Source organism: Narcine bancroftii, chromosome 4 (genome assembly GCF_036971445.1).
Source record: "Narcine bancroftii isolate sNarBan1 chromosome 4, sNarBan1.hap1, whole genome shotgun sequence".
NCBI lineage: Eukaryota > Metazoa > Chordata > Chondrichthyes > Torpediniformes > Narcinidae > Narcine > Narcine bancroftii.
Window position 1 is genome coordinate 279,805,563 of NC_091472.1, and position 17,994 is coordinate 279,823,556.

The window sequence follows — 17,994 nt, forward strand, 5'->3', positions numbered from 1 at the left end:
GCAAAAGCAGCATCACCTAAGGCCATGGATGTGGAAGAAGCTGGACTTAATTATGGAGGATCAGATGCACAATTCAGGAACAAATAGAATGCCAAGGTAAAAAAAGTATGGTTCAGGCTTAAAGATTGGTTGGGGAGGGGGTGGGGGTGGAATGTGGTGGGGAAATAAGGGCCAAGATAATATAATTTTTGGCATCAGTCTTCCTTTTGCTTAATCTTGTTCTGAGAAATTCAGTGAGGAAAATCATTTGTGTGCAGGTGGGAGAACAATTTAGAAACTGTGTAGAATCGTGTTAAGAACATTGTTAGAAAGTGGGGGAGGGGGGAAGATATAAAATAATGATTGGTGATGTAGTCCTTTAAGTGAATAAGCTATCCTGCCAGATGGGAGGCATCTGAGGTTGCTCAGGGATACAAGGATAAAAGTTGCAAATAATTTCAGTCCTATCATCTTCCTTAGACATGACGATGATGCCAGATGGCTGAAACATTCAAATATTACAAACCTGACAGAGAAGAAAGTGATAGGAAGAGTAAACTTAGCACTGAATAATAAGGTAGGGGGTGCTTTAAGAACAACAGAATGAGAGGAAACTAACAGTCACTTAGGCAAGCATAGACTAATAAGATGACTGATTTGCATTGTTAAAGAGAAATTCAGTTTAACTAACTAGATTTTTGAATTTGGTAACAGAGGGTGGATGAAAGTCATTCAATTGATATGAAAATAGATTTCCAAAGTAATTTAGTTAAATACAACTTGTTGCATGTTAACAAAATTAAACCTTATTGGATTATAGGGGAAGTGCTAATATAAAATTGGCCAAGGGATGGAAAACAGACAACAATGATGAATGTCTGTTTCTTGAACAGTGGAGAGTTGAGCAAGATTCTAGGACTCAGCTGCTTTTGACACTAGTTGATAAATTAGATGCATCAACAGGTCACAATTCCAAAAGATACAAATAAATTAAAGTTTGGAATATGCAAACAGTGAGAATGAATTAAATACACTAAATGATCATATCAACAGGCCAGTGGCTGATGTAATTTTAATGCTGAAAAGTGTACGGTAATTCATTTTGAAGGATACAAATAAGTTAGTGTGGCGGAAAAGATGAGCAATCACTAAAGCTTATGGCTTCTTAGTCTATGTGAACAAAGCATGCAACACAAAAGCAGATCATTATCATAAACCAATATAAAGCGCACAATCAGCTACAACTGCCATATGTCATTCAATACCGGAGACACACAGATTAGTTTGTTTACATTTCTTTATCTGTTTACATGTGTTGTTTGAGTATAGTATTTGTTGCACTACCAATCGTAATACTGCCTCACCTGCAGAAAAAATCTCAGGGCTGTAAATGTTGTCACGTATGTACTCTGTCAATAACTAAAATCTGAATCTGATCAATGCTCACCTCCCTCTGAGCCCATAGCTTTCCATTCTTATCTTAAATCCATGAGCCTAAGAGTCTTTTAAATGTTCCTATTGCATCAGCTTCCACCGCCACCCCAGCATTGGCTTTCATCTACCTTTGGCATCTCCCCTAAACTTTCCTTCACTCACCTTAAATGGATGCCCTCTGGTATTGGTCATTGCTGTCTTGCAAAAGGTACTCTTTGTGGCCTCTCTTAATCTTACACACCTCTATGGAGTCATCACCCATCCTCTTGTCACTCCAAAGAAAAAATCCCCAGCTTTTTCCTCATCAGACATGTTCTCTAATCCAGGCAAGAACATGGTAAATAGTTGCACCCTCTCAAAAGCTTCCACAACCTATAATGAGGCGACCAGAACTGAACACCAGGTGAGATGCCACCAGACACTCCTGTGCATTGAGGTATAAAGCAGGAATTTATTGGATGATAATAAAAAAAACCATACATTAGCAAAGCACCTGCATGGTAAACCCTTTAAAATTCAGTATTTATTTTCAGTGAACAGTCCATTAGTAATCTTCTCCCTTGGGCTCTTTTGCTCAATGCACAGGTTCCCAAGTTCACCCTCGCTGTTTCTCCCCGGATCCAATGTCTCGGGTCGTTCGTTGCGCCCGGAGCGGTGGTTGGCGCACACAGCCTCTTCCGGGTTGTGCCGCTTGCTGAGCGGGAGCGACTGCGGGGCGCAGAGCAGATTTTTACTTTCGTTTACCGGCTTGGTTCCGATTAAATAAATCATCACGATGACAAAAGGAGAGGCCGTGGGGTAAGAGCTCAGCTGGGGGGAAGAAAAAAAAATCCCCAAGATGAGACAACCTTTGGTCGTGTGATGAACTCTCCGGTTTCGCGCTGTTGCATCAGAATCTTTCCCCATCGCATTCCCGCTCCCTCAGTTCCCACTCCCCTCCCTCACGGTCTTCCCTGCTCACGCGGACTTCCCAATCAATCCTCCCCACGGACAGATTCGCACCTGAGCCTTGCTGAACGTCCTCCTTGAAGGATGCCGCACAGCAGGCCTGCCTAAAAGGGTGGGGATTGTCATCTGATTGTACAAGAACAACCCGAACAAAACACGTCCTGGGTGACGGGTGGATGCGGGTGGGAGGAAGAAAAAGCTGGTCCGGAGGGCTACCTGACTGGAGAAGGAAGGGGGTGGGGAGCTGGAAGAAGGGAGACAAAGGGATGAGGGGAGAGAGAGAGAGAGGGAGGGTGTTAAGGGCAAGTGTATTGGTGGGTGGAGGGGGGGGGGGGGAACGATTGGTGGAAATAATTAGATGAGGGAAGTGAAAGAGAGAGAGAGGAAGTTGTGTGTGGCCATGGGATCTCATTGTAGGTGGCAGAAATTGAGGAGAATTGATGGAGGAAAGGGTGGGGTAGATGAGGCTTTTCATTCCAACAATTTGAGATGTCCTTCTTCAGTTAACGTGGCTTACCCTCTACTGCCATCAACTCAGGCCTCGCCGGCATCTGGCATTTTCCATACATCGGCCCTCCGCAAATGAAACACGAGGACAGCGTTCGCCTTGTCCACAATTACCACCTCACCAGTGTCCGCATCTAACATATTGCTCTGTGCAATTTATTTTTTTCCCAAACTCTTTTGCATACTGTAGTAGACCCCAACATGGTAGATTTTCTTATTTACCCCATCCACTTGGTCTGTGTGCTCTCCCAGCCCTGTTTTCCCCCTCCCGGTCTCCCGGCTGCAGGCTCTTTCTCCTGCCATTCCCCCTCTCCCCTCATAATATCCTCCAACTCGTCCCACTACCATTCTCTCCCTCCCTCTCCTTTGCAGCACAGTTCAGGATTTAAACTATGTTGTGGCTGTATGACAGCACCCATAATTGTTACACCATAAGTAATAATTAATTCATCTGGCACAAAAGAGAGGTGATCTGAGTGTAGCTGTGGTCTTGGATACAGAAAAAGCATTTGATAGTCTGAAGTGGGACTTTCTATTTGAAGTACTGGAAAGATTTGGATTAAGGAAATGTTTATAAATTGGATTAGGGCACTGTACAATGATCCTAAAGGCAAAATTAACTATTCTCTGCACCATTTCAGTTGACAAGATCTAGTAGACAAGGATGTCTGCTATCTTTGGCTTTTTTCATTCTAGTTATAGAACCGCTTGCAGAAGCAATTCGGCGAGATCCAGACATTAAGGGATTCAGGGTCAAGCAGGAGGAGTATAAGATAAATTTAATTGCTGATAATGTATTGATATACCCTGTATTTGACAAAGGCAGTAACTTCATTACAGAAACTACTCAAAACTGGAAGATTATGGGAAAGTTTATTGGTTTACAAAATAATTTGGGATAAGAGTGAAATTATGCCACTTATAGAAGGGGATTATACTCAGTGCCAAAGAGACATCCAATTTAAGTGGCCATTAAATGGGATAAAACATTTAGGAATATGTACAGATAACAATTTAAAGAATTTATATAAATTAAATTACTCATCTTTGCTTAAAAAGGCTGGAGAAGACTTGAACAGGTGGACAGCTTTACCAATAACATTAGGTGTAAGAGTTAATTGTGTCAAAATGAATATATTTCCAAGAGTTCGGTATCTATTTCAAAAATTCACCATTCCATGAACTAATAGGTTTTTTCAGGAGTTAAATAAATATGTCAGAAAATTCCTTTGGAAGAGTGAGCTGTCCAGAGTCTCCATAGAAAAATTAACATGGAAATATGATTTTGGAGGTTTACAGCTCCCAAATTTAAAAAGAAAACTATTACTTAGTGGCCCAGATGAGATTTCTTACTTATTATTTTGAGGAAGGAGAATGGTTAAAATAGAACAAGAAGTAGTAGGAGAGAGAATAGCAGAAAATTTTATATATAAATGGGAAACAAAATTAATATCTGGTGAGAAAGAAGCCCTTTGCAAAAACATAATTAATACTTGGTATAAAATGAATTATGAGATTAGAAGAAAAGGGAGTCTATCTCCTAAAACACCTCTGACTCAAAACAGGCTTATTCTTTTACTTGGTCTCGAAAAGGGATCAGATATATTGAGGATTGCTATAAGCAGGGAAACTTGCGTCATTTGAACAATTGAAAAATAAATATGGAATCCTTAACAACACGACCGTCTACTATTTTCAATTAAGAGCATACATAAGGGAAAAATTGGGGCCAACAATGTTTTTAATCAAAGTGTCGTGATGTGGAAACTGATTTGAAAGGGAAAATTTCAACCCAACAGATTATTGGAATTCCATTTCCACAAAACCCAGAATTGTTTTTACTGGGAAATATAATGGGGATAAGACCAAAATTGAAATTATCTAAATATCAAGTTGAATTTGTTAAAATTGCATTGGCAGTGGCCAGAAAGTGAATTGCATTTACTTGGAAGTCAGACTCCCATCGAGGTATTGGCACACTGGAATGCAGAAATGTATCGCTGTATTTCCCTTGAGAAAATTACTTACATCCTAAGAAATAAGTATGGCATATTTCTGCAAATATAGAGGTCATATTTACAGATCTCAGGTATAAATCTTTAGTTGAGTTTCTTCCAGTCCTCAAATCCATGTTAACCTTCTCCAAAGAAGAAGACTAATAAAATAATGAATTGAAATCCATGGAGTGAATGGCACTTTCCAGCAACTTTTCTTATTTTTCCACTCTTTCTTTCTTTCTTTCTTTCATTTTTTTTCTTCTTGCACTTTTTTGGGGTCTTTTGAGTGGATGGGGGGTTTGGAAGGTTTGCATTACAACCACCATGCAGCATAAATTTAACTAGTTATGTACAGTATTTGTATTTTTTATATTTTGTATTTAACTTTGTGTATGGTCTAAAACTTATTAAATAAAAAGGAAGGAGACAAACCTGCATGGTTGAAAATAGAACTAGAAGAAGTAGGAGAGAGAATAGCATGTGTGTGTGTATATTATATACACTTTTCTGTTGGATCACAGAAGTGAGGAATCAACTTGAGAATAAATGGAGATGATAAATGCTGGAGGGCCAACACCAAGACGTGTTGCTGTACTCAGCACTTAATTGAGAGAAGAACCACAGATTGACTGGTTGAGGGCCTGGAATTGCTTTGTGTTTGGCACCTTAGCTTTAAGCCAGTTTTGTTGCTATATATAGGACAACCACATACGTTGAATATGGCAGCTGATATGAGTTGTTAGGTAAAGAAAGGGAAATTTTTAGCTAATGCTAACATTCTGAATTAAGCTTTCTTCAGTGAAAGTATTTCTTCAAATTATTTAAATATTTATATTATCAGTGATGTTTAACAGTCTGTCACAGCAGAAAACTATTAAGAGCCAAAAAGGATATTCTACGTTTATAGCTTTGGCATCTCCCACCTGAGGTCTCGTCATTTAATACAGAGATTGATAGATTCGGGTTTAGCCAGACCATCAAAGGTTATGGGGAGAAGGTCGAGCATTGGGGCTGTGGGAAAATGGATCAGATCATGATTGAATTACTCAATGGGCTGAATAGCCTATTTTCCTTGGTCTTGTGGTTTAGTAACGCAGAGGATTGCTGTGGTGAGTGGAATTCTAGTTGAACTTGTAGAAGGAATCACAAGGAGTATGTAAAATTAATTAAACAAATAAATAGATGGATGTGTTAAGTTGATTTTTGGAGGCAACTTTCTAACTATTTTTGGTTTGAAATAAATTCTTATGCCCCAATTATATCTGCCTGGAACAAATAGTATGAAGCGCTCATAATTACAACTTTGAGTTATGACAATTGATCTAAAATGATTCATTTTAGCCCCCATACGTATCCTTGACTGGTTAACAATTTTGTTGTATTGTCACATGGTGGGAGAGCACATTTAATCATATTCTCTATTTTAAAAATAGCTTTTTTGTTCGTATTGATAAATTCCAATCTCACTGGCACTTGGTTTCTCACAAATGGAGAATTCACCAAAGTTTTAGGGTCGACTTGGCCCGCATTGTGATTGTGTTCATTCTGAGCTGGTCTGTTGATACTCTCTGCCAGGAAAGACTATTTAATGACTAGTGTTTGGATTGTTGTCTGCAGGTGATTTCCAACACAATTGGAATAGAGACCAATCTAAAAAAAAGTCTAACCCAATGGAGAAAAGCTGGAAAACCAGCTGCAATTTTTGATTCTTCACTAAGCAAATTTGGCAATGCAGTGTTGTTTATATAATGTGGGAATACAAAAAAAAGGCAATCCTGTAAATCCAATTTCCTGAATATTGCATGATGCGTCCAGCTGCATTTTAATTTTATTCCAATATCTTAATTGCTATATAATGATTCAATATACCCATTTACCATGAAAATTATGTCAGAACCAGGGTCCTGAGGTTTCTGTACAGTAATTTATTGCCCACAACTGAAGCATACATGTTTTAAAACTCTGTAGAATAGTTAATTGGAATAGAGAACATAAAGCTTTCATCTTTGTCTTTCTTCCTCTAAAGTGACCTGCTTGGCCAATCTTCTTGGCCTCTGTTGGTCATGATCGACTATGGTAGTCACTGGTTTGTTTAGCAACATTGACTGTGGCTATGGAGGCCAATCCAAGAATGGCAGGCTCTGCCACAGTTGCTGCAAATATAGGGCATCGTTGAATTGTCCACTGTGCTCTTCGCTTAGCTCTCTGCTCCTCAAAATAACTCAAAATCGTGTACAAGTTAATTATCCAAATTGCCTCAGTCTTCACTATTTTCTGCTTTTTTTGGGGATTATTATGTACGTTAGATTGAAAATATTATTAACACCAATGTTATGAATTTGCTCCTACTCATTTTAAAGAAGATTCCTTATTGGCATTTTGCCACTTCTGGATTATTTTTCAGGCATTGCCATAAACATTGTAAAGGATATCACAGTTAGGATTTCCTGTTTACCAGAGGAAATGTTTGAAGCTGAATTTTCTGTATTGTCTCACCATTCATAAAAGCTGCAGGTGTAGCTATTCACAGTTTTGAACAGCTGGATTTTAAAGAAAACAGTTGATTGTGGATTTGTATGGATGTGATAAAGTTAGTATGTCACTTCCACTTGGGAATGCATTCTGTAGTTTGTGTTCCTGTTTATCATCTTTACTGCTGCTACAGTCATCAGTTTTAACTGTGCACCAATATCAACAGATATGGCCTCTTCCTTATAGATAGGCTTTTCTGCCTCCAGTTTATTTCTCCTTTTCTAATTTTACCAAAGTTCAACAATTAATTTAATTCAGCTCTTTAGCCTAATTTCTCAATTTTTTTAAGGATTGCAACAGCTCAAGAAGGTTCACAACACTTGTTCAACCCAATAAATAACTCACAACGGAAAGGGTGCTGTTATTGTCACTTACAACATATGTACAATAGAAAGACCTGAAACCCCATTTGTATTCACCTCCATTATTAATAGTAAACTTTGACAGTTATGTGTCTACTCTGGATCCCAAGTACCTGAATAGCGAATGCTTCTGCATTGATTCTGTGGATATATAACTAATTACAGTATTTAACAGTAGACAAGACATAAAAGAACCCCCCCCCCCCCCCCCCATTTCAGCAGGGAATAGTAAGAATTTTTTAAGTGTATTTACAGATAAGCATTTAATGTTGTTGAAATATGTAGCTTTTGTATAGCAGAAAAAAAATTAGACAAAATATGCAACCGGGTCAACAGGAATTTTTAAAAAATACTGCTGTAATTTACAAGAAAAATCAAAAGCCGTTTAGTTATAGCTAAAAACATTTTTATAAAAACTGACATTGTCAGTCCCCATGCTGGTCCTGCAGCCTGCCACCAGCCCTCACTCTGATCCGCCAGCCCCCAACCATAGATAGCTGTGATGCTCGTGAGCCATGCAGCAATGATCATCATTCAGCATTACTCACTATCATCATCCTAATGTCAGCTTCACATACAAGACCCAGGGAATATTTTTGAGCCATTTTTGGGGTTTAAAAAAAAAGTAGGTCTTCTATGCTGTCAAACACAGTACCTATTAGAAGCATCATTTACATGAGTTGAATAAATAGGATATTTTGTGACAAATTTACCAAATTAACTTCACTGCATGTTTGTTTTTCCAGGTATGACTAAATGCCTGGATAAATGCCCATTCAAAATTGCTCCTGAACTCCAAATTCCATCCTTTCTCAAAGAATTTATCAGGTTTTCCTTGAAGTTTCCATCGAAACCCATTTATTCTATGGTTATGCATGCTAATTGTGTCAGGGTTATTTGGTGGGATTGGGTCTTGAAGGTGGTGTTCGCTTAGCAGGGTTTCAAAACAAGAATTTTGGAAGTATTGTTGACAGTAGTAAATTATAGGTATAATTTTTGAGCTGGGGAGGCCATGCAAGGGGAAACTAGGGCAAGAGAAGTATGAAACAATTTAAATAATTTTAAGTTTGGGAAATTCAGTCCTTCCTCATTTGGAAGGACATGGGGCATTGGTGAGTCAGTCACACTAAATGGAAGATGAGAGGTCGCAGAATTTTGGAGAGTATTGAAAGATTCATCTTGCGAGATGACAAAGTCATGAGGGTTTCAGCAACAATTAAATTGAGGCATGGGATAAGAAGGTACATGAAAAAGGGTGGCATAGTTAGTGTAGCAGTTAACGCAACACTGTTACTGTGCCAGCAACTCGTGTTCGAATCTGGCACTGTCTGTAAGGAGTTTGTACAGTCTCCCCTCTGGGTGCTCCTGTTTCCTTCCACCCTCCAAAATATAAGCAGAGGTTGGTTAATTGGAGTATTTGGATGGCCTGGGCTCATGGGCCAGAAGGGCCTGTTACCATGCTACATGTCTAAATTTTTTTAATTAATTAAAATTAAAACATTAAGGTTTTCATGTTCTAATTCTACACAGAAGGAAGCCATTCAGTCCATTGTGTCTGTAGTGCCTGTCATTTCCCATTTGCCCCACTAATTTTCCCATAATGTACTTCCATTGAACATTTAACTGTCAGTCAACAAGATCATGAATGTAGTTCCATAGAGTTGAAGAATAGGTAAGATATTGCAGAAAGACTGACAACCTTGTCAAAAAGTACATAATGTAAGAAAACTGCATTCTGCTCATTACATAATACCTAATATGTATTATTTCAATATTTAGCCAAATTATGGAATTGTCTTTTAAAATCATTTGCTTAAATGAAGGCTTGATTGAATTTAATTTTAATTTCAACATATAAAAATTGCTTTTTTCTCTAGGATTACAGAAAATTTAGAATTGGGGGTACATAATTTATAAATATTATTTGTGGCCTTGTGTCAAAATATTAAAAGTAAACATGTGAAACAACATTTCATTCTTGCTTTCATTTGTTATGTTCATTTGATACAGTAAGAAAAGTGCTTGAGTCTTTTGTTGTAATAAAATAAACAAACATGTTGGGTGGTGGTCTGCAATTGTGTTTGTCAGCATTGTGTTTAATGAAAGTAATTTAATGTTCATAACAAAGGATATTACAGGGACCTGCTGATCTTTGTATAATATCTGTTGTTTCAATGTTGCATTTATGGAATTACAGAAAAGCTTTTGAAACTTCAGATTTTTGAATGGAATTCAGCTGTATATGCATGTTCATTTCTTCTTTCACTGAGAGATGACGCCGATTATGTGAGATTGTAATATGTGTGGATATCCTATGCTCTGGCATTATAATTTTAGTGGAAATAACAAGATGAGTTGTTAATTGAACATAAACCTTGCTCTCTTTGTTTCCTTTGCAGCTGGTATTCCATGATAAAAGTTTATGTGTACTTATTTCCTGTAGAAGTGGTTTAATAATTCAATGCTAAATGGATTATTTGTGCACCTTGTGTTTTAGTGGTTTTAGTTAAAGGAGTGGTTCTCAACCTTTTTCTTTCCACTCACAAACCACTTTAAGTCATCCCTATGTCATTGGTGCTTTGTGATTAATTAGGGATTGCTTAAGGTGGTATGTGAGTGGGAAGGGAAGGTTGAAAATCATTGCTCTAGACCCAATTGTTACTGAAATATTTTGCTGGAGAAAAATTGTCATTGGCCCATTTCCTTTGGAGTTATGAAACCGTGCGCATAACAAGTCAATTAAATACAATTAAAACAGAAGTTTTCAAACTTTTTTTCACTCACATACCACCTTAAGCAATCCTTTTCTAATCACAGAGCACCTATGGCATAGGGAATACTTAAAGAGGTATGTGAGTAGAAAGAAAAAGGTTGAGAACTACTGGGTTAAAGGCAGTATTGTGTAAACTAAAGCATTGCAAATTCACAGTTGTAAAATATACATTTTTAAAATGCAAAAACTTTACCTACAAGTTATTAAATCACCTCTGCATTCATCAGTTTACTTTTTGCTAACTTTTTAATCATTCCAAAGGAAGTTGTCTATAAATGCAAAATAGTTAGAAGTAATACAGTATGTTAATATATTTTGCCTTGTCATTTCATAAGCATTTAAATGATTCCTACCATTTGATCCTACAGTATTCAAGAAGACCAGGCACAGTCAAAGAAAGCAGCAAAAAAACTACAGAAAGAAGCAGAAAAGGCTGCTAAGAAGGCAGAAAAGCAAGCCAAATTGGTTGGTTTGAAACATTTTCATATGAGTGCAGTTGCCTAGACTGATTGTGAAAGATGGGTAACTGGACAATTTAAATTTGCAGGTGTTGCTTTTAGAATTCTTAAATAATATTAAGTCTCCAAAATTATTGCTCAGGCTTTGCAAGTTAGCATGCCTTTAACCTTGTGTTCAGTATTAATGATATCTTAATCTTATTTGTGAAGTCCATTCTTCCACTCAAATGTGCATTGTGGAGTTGCATTATAGGTTGGAAGATTACAGAGGTCAGATCAGGGAAGCATTTGTAATTTAATGTTGTGTTTTGTTTTACTCTTTCCCAGACTTGTGCTCTCTCAAACTCATGATTGTCTGCAAGGTTCTGGGCCCCACCTTCTTCATTAGAGAGCACTAAAGCTTTTTAATCATGGGAAGTATTTGATCCCAACTTAATCTTGACCTTAGCTAATGTTACCAAATGATAACTCAAAGTTCCTTGTGGTTTTTTTTGGCCTTTTTTTCTCATCTTATTTCATTCATAAACAAAAGACCCTTAGGTTCTAAATACAGTTCAAAGTTGTCACCGTGTCTCTGATTAGCTCACTCATTGTGTATTGATTTAGATTATTGGCTCAACATTTAACTACCAAGTTATCACGAAAGTTATTCAAGCAACATTTTCTTTAAAAAAAATTGAAAAAAATGTTTTGAAATGTAATCATAGAAATAGCTGTTCAGATTTAGATACAAGGTGGGTAACAATTTGGATAATTGTCTGGCAGTCATAAATAATGGCACATTAAATTTGATACCAGTTTTTGATTCATAAAGATTGATGTAACTGAGATTGTTAATGTTTTTATTTCCAATAGGCAGCAGAAAATCAATCAAATGAAGAGGTGAGTGCATATCTAAATTAAAGATCTTCTGTTTATCTTAAATTTTGAAAATTAAATGCTATTATCTTTATGCTCAAAAGTGTTGTTAATTTTTAATCATTAAATACCATTGCATAAATTATTTTAAAATGCATTGCCATCAGTATTTCTGAGATTTCTAATTCACATTTAGATTGGTTAACTATAAGATTTTCTTAAAACTATAAGCACGTTTGGTTCTTTTCAAGAGAAATGTATTTTGGGTGCTGATTATACCACATTTCCTACATTACTTTATTTTTTTTTATTCTTGTGCCAGCTGTGTCTCAGAATGGTTGGATTTCAGTTTAGAGACTTGTGTTCTTATCTGTCCAATTGGGAGTCCCACTTTAATCTTACAAATACATGGAAATTAAAATTGGTTCTTAGTTCAGAAACTTAATTATCTTGGACTGCCTTTTGGACATGTTAACAGACCTAAATATTCATATCCAGTTTTTCCCAATCTAGTTTATAACATTATTTTTTTAAATATTCATGCTGGTGAGCATATTTTGTTCCATGCATTTGAGGATGTCACATATTTGAGGTCTTCTTTGTAGGAATATGATTGTGTGCTTGCATTAGTTCAAGTCTTGATTGTGAATTTATCCATTGATAATGTGAAGAATTTCTCAGATACTTTAGGAAACGTTGCATAATTAGGACTGGGTGATGAAATTATTTTCCCAAATTACCAAATTTGTTGAATGAGTAATTAATTTTTTTTTGTTTGTTTGTTCTTTATGTGTTTTGGTCATATTTCTTTGGTATGCATGCCTACAGAGGTCCCTGGCCTTTGCAAAGGAAATAAAGAGGCAGAGATAATGTTTTCATTACAGAAAAAAAGAGGGAAAATTTTGTATCTGGCCTTCATGAAAAGACAGAGGAAAAGATGGTGAAAAATAATAAAGCACTTTTCAGTTCATAACCACTAAAGTTCTATGTGGAAATTGCAAGCTTAGCTTGATAGTGGTGATCAGTTTTAGTTTAAGAGAACACACGTGCTGCAGGGTTGTGGCTGTTAATGAATGCTGAACTATTTTCAATCAAGGTCAGGTTGAATTTCAGTCTTTGTCTATTAGACTGATGATAAAGCAAATACACAATTAGCCTAAGGGGTATTTGGAGCAGCATTCTGAAAAATAATTTTGAACAAATTAATGGGCAATGATGTCCATTTAATTAAGACTGAGCATTTTTTAATGAGGTGTTGAATATAAAGCTTGAACACAGTATAGAAACTGGCTGTTTGGCCCAATTCATCTAAATTGTCTTCCTGAGCTAATCACATTTGCATCTGTTTGGCCTATATCTCTCAAAACCAGTGGTTTCCAACCAGAGGGGCCACAGCGTGTCTCCATGAGGTACACTGACAGCGTGAGTCTGAGGTCACACATCTATCCTCCTGGGTGACGGGATGGGGTGGCAAGCAATCTACCACTGAGGTCCGTGAGGTCATCTGTCTGTCTCTCAATATAAGCGACTTGGTGTTCAGCACTCAGTCACAGTTCCTAACAGTTCCTATCAGTCCCTGATGCTCTGCAATATGAACACATTGACCTTCAAAACGATTCTGCATGCAGGGATGCTTTTGCGACTTTGTCTGTCTCTGAGTTTTGGCCAAAAATTACGAATAGTTTTCTGAACATTGTGAAGGAGTATCTTCACAAGATCCTGCCCTTCACAACCACATCTTAATGAATCAAGATTTTTGACATTGCTGCAGTTGATGACAAAGACACAAAACTGCATTGAAGTGGAGGCAGGTATGCATTATGAACAACAGAACCAAGGATGTGGAAATTGGTGAAGAACCTTCAGGAACAAGGGCTTGAGCTTTGATTTTGATTGGGAGTTTTTATGTTCAGTGTATAGTTGCAGTGTTTTTTTTTGTTCTTTATAAAAATTTTAAATAAAATATTTTAAATTAGGTAAAGATGTGTTTCTTACAGAGCTACCTTTAACTTGAAAATATTGCTCACTCATAGCCACGAGTGGGCCATGGCCAGAAGCCAGACAGGCCTCAGACTAAAAAAGGTTGGGAACCACTGCTCTAAACCTTTCCCCATCTAGAAACAGTTTAAATGCCTATATGAAGTTCGTTATAATTTACAGCAGTGATATAATTTTAACAAACCTAGTTATTCTTTAGATTTCAGAAATTTGGTCCATTTTCTGACTATATCATTTGGATAGTTCAGTTTATACAAGACCTCTCTCAAGTATATCAACACAATTGATTTAAAATTTGTGATATTTTGCCATTAACAAGTTATATGAACCTGACATCAAATGAACATCTATGTAATATTATTTGTATATATAAACTTCCAGTGTATTAAATAGGGTTTCCTTTTTAGGATTTTGCTAAAGACAGATATGGAGTTCTTCCAATGATCCAATCACAAGAAAAATTGGGTGAGTTTAAGAACAACTTGCAATCTATGCAAACGTCGAAAATTCTAGGGGACCTTTTTTTTTTAAGAGGCTCTGGTTAGTTTCAAAAAGAGAACAAATTCAGGTACTTTCTTTGAGCAAATTGATGCTATTGAACCAATTAAAATGTCAGAAATAAAATACAGAATAAATATATTAATGTTTTCTGTGGCAAAGAAGGTAAATATCCCAGGTTTGATTTATACATATATATCATTTCTGAGAAAATGCTAAAGCTCATCCAAAATGTTAGGATTTTTTAATAAAAATAAAAATATACTAACATCTGATATACATTAAATGGTGAAAGTTTGATCTCCTTTATGGGGATGTGGAGATCCCATCTCAGATTTCAAATTTATTGTCAAAGTACATATTTGACAACATGTACAACTCTGAGATTCTTTTTCCTGTGAGCGAGGTAGAATTACCACTTATTAGTAATGCAAAAAAAATTACACATTGTACACATGTAAACAAATAAAGAACTGTAAACAGATAACAAATATATACAAACTGTGCAATACAAAGAGAATTTTTTAAAATTAATAAAGTGAAAAATAAGTCCTTAAAAGAGTCCCTGATTGAGCTTGTTGTTGAGGAGTCTGATGGTGGAGGGGTAGAAGCTGTTCCCGAATCTGGTGGTGGGAGTCTTGTGACACCTATACCTCTTTCCTGATGGCAGCAGTGAGAACAGAGCATGTGCTGGGTGGTGTGGATCCTTGATGATTGCTGCTGCTTTCCGATGGCAGTGTTCCCTGTAAATGTCCTCGACAGAGGAGAAGGTTTTGCCTGTGATGTCTTGGACCAAGTACACAATCTTTTGGAGGTCTTTATGCTCAGGGGTATTGGAGTCCCTCTACCAGACCATGATGCAGCTGGTCAGCACACTTTCCATCACACATAATTAAAAATTTGCCAGGATTTCTTGTGTCATACCAAACCTCCACAAACTCCTGAGGAAGTAGAGACGCTGATGTGCTTTCTTCATGATGCCATTAGTGCGTTGGGTCCAGGAAAAATCCTCCGAGATAGTGACTTCCAAGAACTTAAATTTACTTACCTTCTCCATCTCTGATCCCCCAGTAATCACTGGATTGTATACTTCTGCTTTTCCCTTCCTGAAGTCAACGATCAGCTCCTTGGTTTTAATGACATGGAGTGCAAGGTTGTTGTAGGTGTACCATTCATTCAAGTTTTCAATCTCCCTCCTGTATGCTGACTCATCATCTTTCTTTATACAACCCACTACTGTGGTATCTTCGGCAAATTTGTAGATGATGTTATTGTTGTACTGAGTCACAGTCTTAGGTATAAAGTGAGTAGAGCAAGGGGCTAAGAGTGCAGCCCTGTGGTGCTCCGGTACAGATGGAGATTGTGGAGATGTTCTTATCAATTCTCACTAATTGTAGTCTGGACATGAGGAAATTCATAATCCAATTACATAATGGGTTGCTAAGTCCTAGGTCAGTTTTGAGAGGATGATGGTGTTACATGCCAAACTGTAGTCAATAAAGAGCATCCTGATGAATTCACCTTTGCTGTCTAGATGTTTCAGGGGTTTTTGTAGAGCCATTGAGATGACATCCACCTGTTGCTACAATAGGTGAACTGGAATGGATTCCATGTTACCACTCAGTCAGGAGCTGATATGCTTCAGATCTATGCGTTGAGAAAATTTGTTCTAGATTTGGGTTCTTAGCCTAACCAGATTGTGTTCGGCTTGCTCATCTGAATATTTTGATGTTTTGATCTTTGAAATTATACTCTTTTCTGACCTAACTCTGAAACAGATATCTTCTTTATGTAAAGACCGTATATTAGTTCATGTGAAAAATCTGACAGAAGATAAAGCTGACCAGATAGTCTGGCTCCGTTCCAGAGTCCACACCAGCAGAGCCAAAGGTAAGAACAACGCATGTATTGAGTTGTCTTTCCCTTTATACTTGGTCAACAGGAAACAGATTTCTGGAGGTAGAAGTTTCTATTCATAAGAATAAAGCTTTTGCTTTTGAAAGAAGGCAGCTTGATTCAATTTATTTTCAAACTTTATTTAAAGATTTAAAAAAACATAACATATAATCAAAAATTGAATTTACAAAATAAATCCCAAACCCGCCCTCCCACCCCTTCAGCCAACTCCCTTAAGGGGAGCCAAAAATATAAATGATATATATAATTTAAAAAATTATAAATGTTGAAAACAATTCAAAGTATATCTAAATGCATATATTTCAAATGAGACCATTTTCTAACAAAAAGGGAATAATTATCATGTAAATTATAAGTAATTTTTTCCATAATAATACAAGCTTTCAATTAATTATGCCAACGTAGTATATTAATCTCTGTATTATCTTTCCAAGTACTCGCAACATATTTACGCGCTTCTGATAACACCAAAAATACGAAAGCAATTTGAATTTTATCCAAACCTAATCCCCTCAACGAAATCAAATTACCCAACAAAAAAATAGTTGGATTTATTGCTAATGTAAAGTTATACAATTTTTCCAAAACTACTTTAATTCCTTGCCAAGATGGTTGAACTTTAACACAAGTCCAAACAGCATGTAGAAAAGTTCCAATACATGAATCACATCTAAAACAAATCTGAATTACCAAACCCATATTTTTTCAATTTCTCCGGAGTCAAATATAATTGATGTAAAAAATTATAATTAACCATTCCATATCTTACATTTGTCAATTTGATTACATTATCCTGACACATAATGTAATAATTTTCCCAATCATCTTCAGGAAAAATAAACACTAAATCACTCTCCCATTTAAATTTAGATTTTTCCCAGTCCGGTTTATCCATATTATCTTGTAACAAATTATACATAACTGAAATATAACCCTTCTTTGGTACAAAGGAAATCAAAACTCAAATCTCGACCAAGTGGGTAAATTTATCTCTCTACCATAATTATCCTTTACCAAAGCTCTAAGTTGGGAGGTAATACACAAACAAAAAATTTACAGATATATCAAATCTTTCTCTCAATTGGTTAAAAGAAAGAAATTGTCCCTCTTCAAAACAATCCTATATTGTCTTTATACCCTTAAAATACAACTCTTTAAATAATTATTAAACATTGAAAAAGGAAACTGATTACTATACAATGGAGTTAAAATTGATAATTTATCTTTTGATCCCAAAACCCTATTTTTTTTATCCAGATCTTTAACAAATGTTTCAATACCGGCATATTATATTCCTGTAACAAATTCAAATTCCAAAGAAATATAAATTAATTTACCTTAACCTCAGAAATACATGCCATTTCCACCTTACCCCAGCTAGGAGGATAATCTAAATCCATCAACCTGCTAATAAACTTCAACTGGGCCGCTTCATAATAATTTTGAAAATGTGGTAACTGAAGTCCACCTAACGCATATTTCCATGTAAATTTATACAATGCCACTCGAGCTAATTTACCTTTCCATAAAGACTCCCGCACTACCTTATTTAAATCCTGAAAAAAACCTTTTGAAAGTAAACAAGGTATTGACTGAAATAAATATTGAATTTGAGGAAAACTATTCATTTTAATACCCTTCCAATCAAAGTTAATGGAAGATCTTTCCACTTAATCAAATCTGCTTTAATATAGGCACAATATTTAATTGATATAATTACTAATAATTAACAT

General features: G+C 36.3%; 1 protein-coding gene across 2 annotated transcripts in view; it reads left to right on the forward strand.

Moving 5' to 3' along the window:
- The first annotated feature begins 2,068 nt into the window (after positions 1–2,068).
- The window catches only part of dars1 (aspartyl-tRNA synthetase 1), a 54,140-nt gene continuing 38,214 nt past the window's right edge, over positions 2,069–17,994 (forward strand). Inside the window, exons 1-5 of one of the 2 annotated variants that reach the window (XM_069935174.1) lie at positions 2,070–2,211; positions 10,901–10,997; positions 11,846–11,872; positions 14,254–14,311; positions 16,142–16,234. In XM_069935174.1, coding sequence (XP_069791275.1) covers positions 2,189–2,211; positions 10,901–10,997; positions 11,846–11,872; positions 14,254–14,311; positions 16,142–16,234 — 298 coding nt within the window. In that variant the 5' untranslated portion in view covers positions 2,070–2,188. Of the gene's footprint in view, positions 2,212–10,900; positions 10,998–11,845; positions 11,873–14,253; positions 14,312–16,122; positions 16,235–17,994 lie in introns of both variants that reach the window. The other variant, XM_069935175.1, reaches the window with a different exon arrangement.